Source organism: Myiozetetes cayanensis, unplaced genomic scaffold, assembly GCF_022539395.1.
Source record: "Myiozetetes cayanensis isolate MyiCay16 unplaced genomic scaffold, myiCay2020 scf18, whole genome shotgun sequence".
Lineage (NCBI taxonomy): Eukaryota > Metazoa > Chordata > Aves > Passeriformes > Tyrannidae > Myiozetetes > Myiozetetes cayanensis.
In genome coordinates, this window is record NW_026087389.1 from 14,447,530 (window position 1) to 14,460,000 (window position 12,471).

The following is a 12,471-nucleotide window of genomic DNA, read 5'->3' on the forward strand; positions in this document are numbered from 1 at the left end:
CACTCCACCCCCCAGGGCTGCAAACTGTGTCCACGTTGCTGCAGATGGCAAGTCAATTAAAACCACCTTCTTTTCCTCCCCATCAGGGAAACCTGGACCATGCAGTTCCCAAGCCAGAACCGGGCTCTTGGTTAAAACGGCCGAGGGATGAGGGACACACCTTCCTTTCCTCACCCACCCTGGCACTATGGAGCTGGGTAGAAAGATTGGTCAGGATGACATGGCTACTTGTCCAGGGCCACAGGGTCTCTCTGCCATGGGGCAGGAGGGAGTGCTGGCACCGTTTGGAGCAGAGTACCAGCGCTCCCCCAGGGAAGGGGCTGCCCTTTTACCTTTTCACCCTCCCCCTCGGCTGCTCTCTTCCTGTCCTTGGAGCATCCCCTCAGCAAACAAGGCGGCTGAAGGGGGACCACAGCAGTACCCATGATGTGCTGGTAGGATGCTGGGCTGTGGGACTGCCCATCCTCCTACCACAGCTCTGTGACTGAGGCCAGAACCCAGCGGTCATGGGGCATTTGGGTAAACTAGGGAAAGCTATTCCAGGGCAATTTTGAAGTAGTTCAGGCACATCTAGTAGCTCGGGGGAGGATAAACCACCATTGTGGGGAAGAGAAGGGGAAGTAGCCATGTTAAATCCCCCATGGTAGAGTGGGGAAAGGCACTGGAGAGGAGCACGAGCACATGTGTGCACACACAGGTGCATAAACACACACATGTGCGTGCCTGTGCCCTCCACCTCTGGCTCTCCCATGGCAGCAAACACCACCTCCTGTTCCAGATCACCTTTTGGCACCAGGATACAAACCCCATGGAGCTGCGGGTGCCTGGCTTTGGCCAGCACTTGGCACACAGACAGCCAAGCTGGTCCTGGGTCATGGCTCTCTCCATGCTCGTCCTTCTGGGCACAGGAGGTTTTTTGGCAGTAGAGAAACACAGGAGAGCCAGCCCAAACCACACCAAGCCCTGAGACCCAGCCAAGCCCCCGTGAGCACCCACCCCAAGCATGCATTGCTGCAGTGAGGGCTCCAGACTGGTCCCATGCACCCGGGTCTCTGGCAGCCCCCACCAGCAGTGCAGGGATGTTTTCCTGCCTGCCTGCAGCATTTCAGTGATTGTGCAAGTGAGCAAGGCAGGCCTGGGGCTGGCCATGCAGAGTGCTGAGCTCTGCCATGGGTTGGTAACTCCAGCGATTAAGGAGTGCTCAGGAGAGAAGCTGTTCACACTAACGATTTGGCTGCTTTCCTCGCCTCAATTAGCGCGCAGGAGCTCACAATGCTCCCGAGGCCTCCTGGAAAGCCAGGGCATATCAGGCTCGGGAGTTTTATTATTAATAATGCTGAAAGCAAGCCAGAAAAATCCCAAACCTTAAAACCACACCAACAGGAACCTTAGATTCTGCATATTGCAACTGCAGTCCTGCTGGAGCCAAGGCCCTGGAAGTCACCCTGCAGCTGCCTCGTGCCTGGAAGGAGCCCCAGGCTACAATTCTGCTTTCATGTGTTCTGCCTATTGCCCCTCATAAAGGGCACAGGGTCCCTTTGGGTGTCCCCAGCTAAAGTGTGGGGTCTCTGCTTCTGGGGCTTAGTGCCTTTACTCTCCCATTGTCCACCACAGAGGAGAGACCTTGTGGCTGCTCAGCAACAGGTAAACTGAGGCACAGGAGTGCAGTGCAGCTCTGTCCAGCCAGGGACTGCTCTGTATCTCCTCCTGCCACTGCCCAGCTGCAAAAGCCTTTCTCCAGCACCCTCTGTCCCTCTGCCAGTCCTAGTGGGACCAGCTTCAGCCCCCTGGCATTTCAGCCATGGCAGCCTCTTGGAGCACCCTGCATCAGGATTAGGCTTGGCTGCTCAGCCTCAGTGGGAGGCTGTGCCTGAGGGAGCTCCTCTCTGCTCTGGAGGGACTCCTGTCTCCTCACTGTACACTTCTGGGGCTGGCTTCTCCTCCCACCCCAGAGGTCCGTCCCCAGGGAGGCAGGGACACCACGTCCCTCTGAAGGCAGTGGGCCATGGCACATTCAGTCACGAACAGCCGCGCTGCGCTGCCTAAATTGGAGGTGCGGGTGCTGGCAGGCGGCGGTGCCTCCATGCCCTGCTCCAGTGCCTGGCATGGGGCTCGGGAGCATGCCTGGGAGTGAGGGAGTTGCATATCCCAGCAGCTTCTCCTATTCCGTGGGTGCCCAGCAGCAACACCTTCCCCCAGGATAGGGGCTTTAACCCATCCACTAAGTGGGGTTGGCTGCGAGCCCAGGACCCCATTAAAGCCTTGCCCCAGTCAGGGGCCCTGCTTTGGGCACCCCTGCTAGCAGTTATCCCCAGAGCAGGCAGTGGTGTCCCTGTACCCCCATGGCATGCTCCTGGCTCCCCCCTGCAACTGTTCTGCTGGAGGTACTGGCTGGGGCTGGCTCAGCTCCTGGCCCTGGGGCAGCACTTTGCTGCAGCAGCAAAGAGGGAGTGAGCCTGGCAGCAGCCAGATAGAACCAGGACAAAGCTGTGCTGTATCCACACTGCAGACCCTCCCCTCTCTGTGCCCAGAGTATCACCCCTCATGAGGATGATGTGCTGGGAAGGGGATCGATGGGCTGGGAAGAAGCTGAGCTACACAAATGCACTTTATCGACCAATGGAGCCCACCTGCTGGGAAACAGACCCCCTCCATTTACAGCCCAGAGCAGCAAAGCACTTCGTCACTTTGCCAGCCGGGACATGGAGACGGGAAGGCTGCCACAGCCGTCCCCACTGCAGTGCACCAGGCCTGCCTTTCCTACCGTCATCCTGGGGGGAAGCTGAGGCAGGGAGCTGGCACCTTGGTTTAAAGCGACCCGGTTTCCTCTTCAGAGCCGAAGGGGGATGTCAACAGCTGCCATCCCCTGCCCTGGAGCCTCGGCGATGCTCGGCTGCCCTGCACGGAGGGAATGTGCTAGGACAGGGCTGTCACAGCCCGGCTGTCACGGCCGGGCCACGCCTGCCACCTGGTGGCACGGCCCGGGCACTCGGGCAGGGACCACAACCCCTCAGACCCTGGTCCTGAGGCAAGGGCAGAGAGTTCCCCCCTCGGATCACCCCGAGGCACCCTGCAAAGATCAGGCAGCAGCCTGACCGTGCCACAGGGTGCAGAGGCAGCTGCAGCAGCTGGCAAACCAGGATTCACCCCACCCCAAACGGCAGCCTTGGAGAGCTGGCCTTGACCCACAGAAAGGCCTTGCACCATGAATGAGTGGTGAAGCTGCTCCTGCTTCATTCCTAACCCATTCCGATGCCCACAGGGACAGTAGGAAAGACCACTCCCAGCTTTGGTGTGGAAGCTGAGCAAGATCCACAGCCAACAGCATCAGTAAAGGCAGAGCTCAGGGTTGAGCCCTGCCCTGCTCATCTTGGTTCTTGGGAAGAGGACAGGAGGGTGGACAAGGCAGGCACAACACAGGCAGAGGAACAGCACAGCAGTAACTGCATAGCTGCAGGACACCTCAGGAAGGATGAGGTTCACTGTCACCCAGCCTGCTGCAGCTCCCCACGCTGAGTCCAAGGAGGTCAGAGGAAGCCGAGGTGGGGCACAGGTAACCTCCACCCATTCCAGCTGCCACACATTCCAGCCCCCCATGGGGCCAGCAGGGGCTACTGGGCAGGACCCACAAGCTGCAGACACGGCTGCTTCCTCTCCTGCTCTTACAGCCGTGATAGTCTCTCCCTACACAGAGACCTGACACTCCACCAGCCACCATCCATGCTGGAGCTGTGAGAAAGACACTGAGAACAAGGCACAGTGCAGGGATGAAAGGAGAAAGGAAAGCAGCGTGCCGTGTGGAGCAGACTCCAGGACGAAGTCTCATCAAGGAAGAGGCAGAACGACAGAAAGGACAAGCAGCAGTGGCAACTTAATTCTTCATTCATCCACCAACAAGCAGAAATAGGATAATTTTTGGATGTATTTCTTTTGGAAATGAGCCAAACTGGCAACTAGAATCAAAGTCTTCAAAAAATCTATACAAAGATGTATCATACAAAATGTACAGGAAAATTCTCCAAAAAAACCCAGACAGACAATACAACAAAAGGAGAGCAGAGACTGAAACCACAGCTAACGGGTCCTGCTGCTGCTCCAGAGGGCAGCAGCAGCTGGACAACAAGCTGAAACACAGAATACATTACACTATATACACGACCGTACAAAGATCAGCATCCCCTCTGGTCTAACGAGGAGCTCTCCAGCATGAAGTTGGGTCAGTTCAAACAATCTGCTCATGGAAGTGTTACACATGCCGAGCAGGGAACAACGTCCAAGGGAATGAAATGGTCAACTCTAAACCAAAATCAGAATATAGCCAGGTCACCAAGGCTACAGAGATTAACAGTCAGTTCTTGCTAACAAGGAAGTGCTTTGCAGGCCAGAGGGGTCACTCCATCTCCGTGAAGCGGGCGAACATGGCTTTCCGCACGGCATCTTTGTATGAATCCGCAGTGGAGACGCCATAGGAACTGCCCTTGGCTCCCAAGCCAGCTCCTCTCATTCTTACTTGGGCCTGCAGGGGAAGAGAGACACATTTCAGCACTCTAGTGAGTGGCCACACCACGAGGGTACCTCATCAGTCCAGCCAGTTTCCTTGAGGATCCCCACAGCCATAAATACAGACACAGGAGACCAGAGCACACACACCACCTCACGTTCACTGCCTTCACGCTGCTCTGACCCCATCCCAACAGGAGCAGGAATGAAACTGAACAGAACAGTTCCTAACAGCGCAACCTGGAGCACAGGCAAGGCCAGGAAAGGCAACAACAGGAGGCAGCCCATTCTGGGATACCACTGCCATAGACCCTCAGGAGTGGAGTGCCAAATGAAGGAAGCACAGCCCTGCCTCTACTTTAAGACCTGATGGAACAAATGGGAGCAAGAGCCAATGTGAAGAGGGGCAGCTTTACTGTGAATGGCACAGTTTATTCCTTCAGAGATCTTCAGCAGCAGGTGTTTCTGGTTAAAGAAAAAACAAAGGCACCAACCCCCGTTTACTTACCTCAATGGGTGCTGTGATGCCCTGACACTTCCTTCCCAAGCCTGAACCTTCCCTCCAGCCCATGGCCTGCAGCATTTTGTTGCCAATATTACTGTTGTCGAGGCCATCTTTGGTGGGCTGCTCGTAATTCCTGCAGGAAGAAGAGATGAGTAAACCCAACTGCTCATCATGCACTGAAGCCATGGCTGAGGAGCTCTGGATACGTACACTGTGCCAGCATCATAGACCTTCTTGCGCTTGGGCTCCGGGGGCTCTGGGATGCCGTACTTCTCCCGCCTCTCAGCAGCTCTGTCTCTGTATTTCATCTGCACAAAGCAACCACAGTTACCATGGATTCCAAGACACTTCTGTTCATCTTTGAGCTACGGGAGTCAGCTAAATGCCTGCTACTGCAGAATGCTATACACTGCAGCCCACTAAAATTAAAACCACAGGCAGCAGGACCCCAGACCCAAGTCCCTGGGGCACTTCTGAAGCCGCACTGGGGTAGGAAGAGGCTCGAGAGTTTCTGGTCCCACTCTGGCAGCCCCAAGCTGGAGGTGGAGTGCTTAGCTACTGCTCAGCAGCAGCTGAGGGTTATAAGACTTTTTTTCATGTAACAGGGCAGCTCTGAACCTTGACCGGAGAAGGGGTTGGCTTACAAGGATTATCTCAAGTGACGTGTGTCAGGATAAGGAGAGCTCAACAGATCACCTATGCAGGTTTTCCATTAGCTACTCCTCTGCTCATCTCAAAACTGACCTCTCTCTCACGCAGCTCCAAGGCTTCAAGTTCCTGCTCAGAAAGTTTTGATCTTCTATAGATATCCATGTTTTGCTGAAACAAGAAGAGATTCACCTTAATAACATGAAGTGCACAACAGCTCTTTTAAAGTAAAATAGCTGAATTTTGGGAGAGCAACAATCCACTTGCACTATTTTTAATAGTTTCCCCAAGAGAAATATGCATCATGGCTTGGGTTTATACACTGAATTATGGCAAACAAGTACGTTCATGACTACATAGTGCAAATACCTTGTGCAAGTCAGATAGCTGCTGATGCCTAATCAGAGCATCTTTGTTTGGGAACTGCCTTCTACACAACAGACAGGCCATCTTCTTCCAGTCAGTCAGCTTCTCCTCCTCATTCTCCATTCTTTCCAGTAAGTCCTCATCATTATCACTGTCACCGCTGTAGGCAGCCACGAGGCCACGCTGGAAAAGAAAGACAGCATTAAGGGCAGTGCCAACAGTGTCACCACAGTTCAGAGAGCCCAGAGAGGGGAAGACAGAGGCAGCAGATGTGTGTTTATCACAGGAGGAGCATTGCTCTTCCATTGCTAAGGATGAAATCACAGAATGGGTTAAGTATGGAAGAGACCACTGGAGACCATTTAGGATGACTTCCCTGCTCAAGCAGGGTCCCCTAGCACATACTGCTACTGTGTCCTGACAATCTTAAAGTATCTCCAGGGAAGGAGACTCCACAACCTCTCTACAAAACCTGCTGAAGTGTTCAGTCACCCTCACAGTGGTAGTTCTTCCTTGTGTCCTCCTAGGGTAGATTCCAAAGGGCTGGCCTTGGCAGTGAAGACTGAAGCAAAGGTGGTGGTCAGTATTTCAGACTTCCCTGCCATCTCTGTTGCAAGGGTCCATGTTCTATTCAGTACTGGCCCACATTTTTACAGTACTGCAACTCAAAAGAACCACATGCTACAGTGGCTTTAAGACTTATTTCCCACTAGCTAAACTACTTTCAAGTACATCATGTCTAGAAATCTCAAAACCTCAATGGAGCTCTTGAGGTTAGAAGGAATCACAGCCTTTCTCAGTGTATCTCAGTCACTCAGCCTACTGCACTTGCACCGTATCACTGCAACCACTTTTTAGAAGTGATACTGTGGAAATGCAGGCAGGAAAGCAAGTATCTGCTAGTTCCTCTTAAGTGCTTTACCAGTAACCTTTGGCAATACCTCTGCCAGGTATCACACTCACCTTCAGTGGATTTTCATCATCCCCGTTTTTCAACACCTCTGGCAAGATCTGCTGTCGCTCAGACAGAGCTCCCTGGATGAGACAAGACTGCCATGAGCACCGAGCTCTCTGCCACACCACCCCCCTCCCGCGCCCCACCATTGCCAGCACCTTCACCTTTTTCTCAAAGAGGGCAAAGCCTGCATCTGCAGCTGCTGACTCCTTCCGCTCCTCCTCCCTGGTACTCAGCGGCTGGAAGCTGTTCTTGAAGTTCTCTTTCTGCTTGTTCAAACTCTTTGCCCAGCGCTCCATGTCTTTAGCAATCTGAAATGCAGAGTGGTTTGCTCACACAGCTTCCCTCACAGCTATCAATCTTTTATGACACGCATTCAATCTCACATGCAGTTTCACAAGAAGTCAACCCACTACCTTTTATTTTTAAACCATGGCACACTGGATGTAGTGCAGCTGTTTCCCTGTATACAGTGTTCAAAGATACCGCAGCTTGCTGCTTTTACTGTACAAACCCTTCTTATCAAGCTAATCCTCTAAGTGACGGCTCAGTTATACTCCCACTGGTCCTGGCAGGATTCCATAAACACTCCTCCGATGCGGAGCTTATTTCTGCACTGAAGCCTTGCCAACTCCACCTCTCCTCAGCCCCCTACAATGCCTGCAAATTGCAGGCATGCACCCCCATTTAATAACCTAGGATTTCCTTTGCCATGAAAAAGGAGAACTACTATCACATTCCACAGAACATTTCATCCCCATTGTGATCCCGTTTTGTCTTTTACCTGTTGAGCTGTTTTACTTTTAGGCTTCTCTTTCTTCTCCTTCACTTCTTTGGTGGTGGTTGTGGTGGCTGTCTGTTGGTACGTGACACCTTCTGCAGCGGGCATGTACGTCTCCTTTTCGCCATCCCAGTACAGGTACTGCTGGGTTAAGGCGTTGTAGTAATACTGCCAGAGGGAAGGAGAGGCAGACACTTAGAACACCTCACACGAGCTCGGTGTCCACGGGAGAACCCAAGCAAGCTGATTCAGACTACTGCATCACACGGGAAGGCGTTTTGTAGAGTCCAAACAAGTTCTGCAGACTCCACAAAGGAGTCAAAAGGCAGGAAGTGGCTGAAGCCTCTGTCCCCAAACACAGACGGTGCTGCCCAACAGCACTACGGAGAACCTTTTGCTTCTCCCAAGAGACGACCCACCAGAGCCCAGAGCTGGGTGCACTTTGCTGGGCACTCCGCAACGAAATAGCTCAGTTACAGTGGCTGTGACAAGTGCTAATCCTATATGGGCCAAATTTGGAGGAAAATTAAGGAAAGGAAAGAAAAACGAAGGGCTATACCAGAGGGAAGTCAAGTCCCAGCTCTACACACAGTGCTGAGAGTTATCTGCAACATTTGGTATGTTGTGCACTTCAAATGTCACTCATATGATGACAGATAGGAAACTAATGGACCTTAACAGTTAAGACATGTGGGAAGAACTTGTGTTTACCTGGGAATTAGGATCATAGTAGAGCCCTGTTATAGGATCATAATAATATCCTGAAGATTCATCATATTGGTAGGTGGAAGTGTCAGGGACAGCTGTAAAAAAATTAAAGTGTGGGACATGGTCGTTCCAGACGAATTCAGACAGGTATCTTTCTACATTTCAGGTAAAATTCGGAGATTATTTAGCAGCCACGACGGCAGGCACGTCTGTAAAGGGCTCTTAATCAACCGTGCAGCGAACGCGTTCCAGGGGCAGCTTCACCAAGACACGCGGTGACAGAGCACTCGGCCAGAGTCGAGTCTCTTGCTACACAGTGACAGAAACCTGTCCCCACGAGCAGCTCCCAAGCACTTACCGTACTTGGTTCCAGGCACTACGCCAGTCGGGGGAGCCGTCTGTGCCTGCGCACTAGTGGTAGGTGGTGCTGATTGTGTCTGAAAAAAAACCCCAAGCCAGCAAGTTCCATTAGAAAATCTGTCACCAAGGCGCAAGAAAACAAGGACAGCGAGCCAAGGTGTGAGTAGCCCACCCCACACTACGACAGCCAACTCCTCCTCACCAGGATGCCTGGCACTCACCTTCAGCAAAGAGCAGAACGATCACAATAAAAAAATGGCAGGTGACTTACAACCACAAACACTGTGACTAACCCATGGACACTCAGCCGCTTTCTGTACCACCCACTTTAAAAAATAAAGCCTACAGCTGAGCCTATATCCCACATAACCCTGGCTTGGACAGCAAGGACTCATCAGTGCTGTAATTACCGGAGAGTCAGGTGAGTTTGTCTGCTGATTATACAGCTGAGGACTCTGGGACACAACTGCAGCTGTGGTGGTAGTGACCGGAGCTCCTGCAAACAGAGAGCAGTAGAGCGTAAGGCCGCTAATTTGTAAAACAGGACTGCATCCTAGGGCTAAAATTACTTTGTTTATAGTTTCAGCTCCTAATTCCAGCTCCAGCAGCCAAACAAGGCAATAAGCATTCAAAAGGAGACAGATACACAGTGAGTATTTTCTACACAGACAAGGAATAGTTTCCTTTTCAGGAGGAAATATTCTGTTCCCGAAGTCAGCAATTCCTGGCCTCTTACAACTGCTAGTGCTGAACACTTGCTAGAGCTGCTCACATTGTTCTCACGAGTTCAAGGCCTTTGTCAACATTGAAACAGGTTTCTCTCTCATCTTTTACGAGGGGTTCCACTTCAAAATATCTATTACAATTCTCTAGCAACACAACCTCATTCAGACATCCCGAAAGCAAAATAAGCCAAGTCTCCTTTTACACAGCAAAATAACATAAAGGTTGAGGCAAAATATTATCACTATTTCAAAATTATCATTACAAACAATTACATATCAGCACTACCTGATATGGTAGCTGTGTCTGTGTCCAACACTCCTTGATTTTGGTAGTACTGCTGATAATCCTGGGAATACTGCAAAGGGAAACAAATGACAACACAAGGTGAGTGGATACCCAAATTACAACAACCTACTGGTTACAGCACAACCTCCACTACTAACCTGAGCATACTGTGAGTAGCCATCCTGTCCTGACTGGAGGTAGCTGTAGTCAAGGGTGCTGCCCTCTCCAGTCTGTGGCTGAAATTCAAGCAAGGTGATTTTTGTCAGGAACAGATTAAGTTACTGCATTTAAGAACTTCAACACTGCTTAGGCTCCAAACTGATGTGTCACAGCCAGATTTGCCACTGGTCAATTCAATCAGGCAAGTGGCCAGCAGGGAAATTATGTGGTCTATGAGCAACAGCCTTCAAATCATACCTGAGTGGACGACCACTGAGCTGCAGCAATGGCTGTACTTGCAACAGAAAAGGCGCTGACTCTGTTACCGTCTGGGAGAAGCAGGTCTCTGCAATCACAAAAATCAGGCATCTCAGTAAAGGCTGCTTTTGTTCTGAAGTGTCTCCCTTTGCACGGAGGTCGAGTCTGCCCTTACATGTGGATTTCCTGGCAGTTATAAAACATTTTGACTGTAATGAATGAGCCAAAGCACTGCTTGGCAAGTAGAGGAACTTCAGGTTCATTGTTGTACAGTTAGTAACAAGTCAGTAGGTCTCCAAGGAAACAAGTGTGCTGTGCACACAAGCAGTTACAATGTTATCTTCCAGAGGACTGGAAAGAGGGGAGGTGGGAAACACTGCTTTCACTCTCCTCATACACAGTGAAAAGCAGGATGCATGCAACACAAGACACATGAGGGAAACAAAACTCTGGAGTTAAGAGTAATTTAGAATAATCTTAATAAAAGCCTGGGTGACAACAATAAACCTCCAACATAAATGGGGGGAAGTGTGAATAAAAAACCAAAACCTGTAATTGACTGCTATTGCAACTCACTTTCTGGCACTCTTTGCAAAGTCAACACCAATTGTTTTGCCGTCAATTTTTAATGGTGGCTGAAGACTTTGTAAAATCTGCAGCAGTTGAGAAGCATCCTACAATGAGAAACACTCATTATTATGAAAGGCAGGTTACTGATGGGCATTCAGAAGTTCCCATAGCTCCACCTTTTCCTGTGCAGCTGCTGAAAAGAGCTAAGTCATAAGAACACCTCCATCTCTTTCATGCTATACACATGCACTGTGCAACTGATCACATACTGACTGTTTCCATGGGACACTGAGTATGAAAAGTGTCCTAAAAATCTTAGCTTTATAAAGCCCCAAATTACTCCAAATGGGAGGCCAGCAAAGGCTGAGATCAGGCACCCATTTAAATCCAACAACCTGCTCCACTCTGACTAAAGCAGATGCAAACAGATCATATTGCTGATCAAGTCTGGTATACAGACTCATTATTTAGGTTGGAAAAGACCTTGAAGATCGAGTCCAACTGTTAATCCAGCGCTGCCAAGTCCACTACTAACCATGCCCCTCGTGCCACAAGTACCTCTAGGAACAGAGATTCCAGCACCCTTCAGGGACCCCATGCCAGTACCTTAACTTCCCTCAAACTTAAGAGGTTTTCCTTGTACCTCACTGCAATTTTCCATGTTTCATTTTATGACTGTTCCTCACGGTCCTATCCGTGTATCCTCAATCATATATCTCTGCTGTCCCCCACCCTCCCACTGCCTCCTCCTCCTCCTTTCTCAAGGTGGAAGAAGGTTAATTCTATGCACCTTCTCCCACATGATATGCCCCAGGATCTTAACTTTTGTGAACAAAAAATCCCAGACCACCTTCCTTCAAACTGCAGCTACTGATGAACAGCTCTGACACACCGAATGCCCATTAACCCTCAGGGATCTGGGGCAGTGTTTCAGACAGCTCAAGGGCTCTAAATGCTGCAGCTAGGGAAGCAGGTTAACCTGATGTTTCTCTCCAGTGCATGAGTAAGGCCCTCACCATGGCAGATGACAGCTGCACAAATGCAAAGCCTCTGTTCTGCTGGGTCTGCTTGTCCTTGATAAGACGAATATTGTTGACAGCCAGAGATGCGTACGGAGACAAGGCAGTCATGATGGATTCCACCACCGTGTGAGGAGCAATGTTTCGGAGAATGATGGCTGGGGAGAAGAGGTACAACATCAGTGCACACATTATGGCTCTGCAGAGTATTTTATGTCCTTCAGCAGGCAGGCTGAAGGTACTTTTAGTACCTGTGTTTACAATTCACATTCTACAATAAGTCAAAGATAACTTACTGTCACAGTAATAATCCACAGACTGAACGGCTTCTGCTGCTCCAGGTGGAACCTCCTGTTCTGAATCTTCGTAAGATAAGAAAATATTTTAATCAGGACATGGTTCATTCACTCAAGTTCAGCATTTCACAAGCCAGCCTAGGATCTACAGTGAACTTTGCTTCCTACATAGGTCAGAATTTCCCCACAAAAATCAAACCCAATCAAAGAGATCAAGATAACATACCAAATTTGTCCGCTCCACAGCGGAAGCATTTTAGTCTCCTTCTGAAGTTGTAAAGGCAGCACTATGATGAACAAGAGAACACTAGTAAGAACTTAAGATTATTTGTAAT

At 50.4% G+C, this 12,471-nt stretch overlaps 1 protein-coding gene across 2 annotated transcripts in view; it reads right to left on the reverse strand.

Moving 5' to 3' along the window:
* Positions 1-3,904: 3,904 nt before the first annotated feature.
* RBM5 (RNA binding motif protein 5) overlaps positions 3,905-12,471 on the reverse strand; it is a 15,182-nt gene continuing 6,615 nt past the window's right edge. The window contains exons 7-24 of one of the 2 annotated variants that reach the window (XM_050312792.1): positions 12,363-12,423; positions 12,137-12,202; positions 11,838-11,998; positions 10,828-10,925; positions 10,252-10,339; positions 9,993-10,070; positions 9,835-9,904; positions 9,234-9,319; positions 8,822-8,900; positions 8,467-8,558; positions 7,759-7,923; positions 7,133-7,285; positions 6,983-7,054; positions 6,023-6,202; positions 5,750-5,824; positions 5,216-5,313; positions 5,009-5,138; positions 3,905-4,516 (exon numbers count right to left, since the gene is read on the reverse strand). In XM_050312792.1, the coding sequence (XP_050168749.1) occupies positions 4,391-4,516; positions 5,009-5,138; positions 5,216-5,313; positions 5,750-5,824; positions 6,023-6,202; positions 6,983-7,054; positions 7,133-7,285; positions 7,759-7,923; positions 8,467-8,558; positions 8,822-8,900; positions 9,234-9,319; positions 9,835-9,904; positions 9,993-10,070; positions 10,252-10,339; positions 10,828-10,925; positions 11,838-11,998; positions 12,137-12,202; positions 12,363-12,423 (1,878 nt within the window). In that variant the 3' untranslated portion in view covers positions 3,905-4,390. The remainder of the gene's footprint in view (positions 4,517-5,008; positions 5,139-5,215; positions 5,314-5,749; positions 5,825-6,022; positions 6,203-6,982; positions 7,055-7,132; positions 7,286-7,758; positions 7,924-8,466; positions 8,559-8,821; positions 8,901-9,233; positions 9,320-9,834; positions 9,905-9,992; positions 10,071-10,251; positions 10,340-10,827; positions 10,926-11,837; positions 11,999-12,136; positions 12,203-12,362; positions 12,424-12,471) is intronic. The other variant, XM_050312793.1, reaches the window with a different exon arrangement.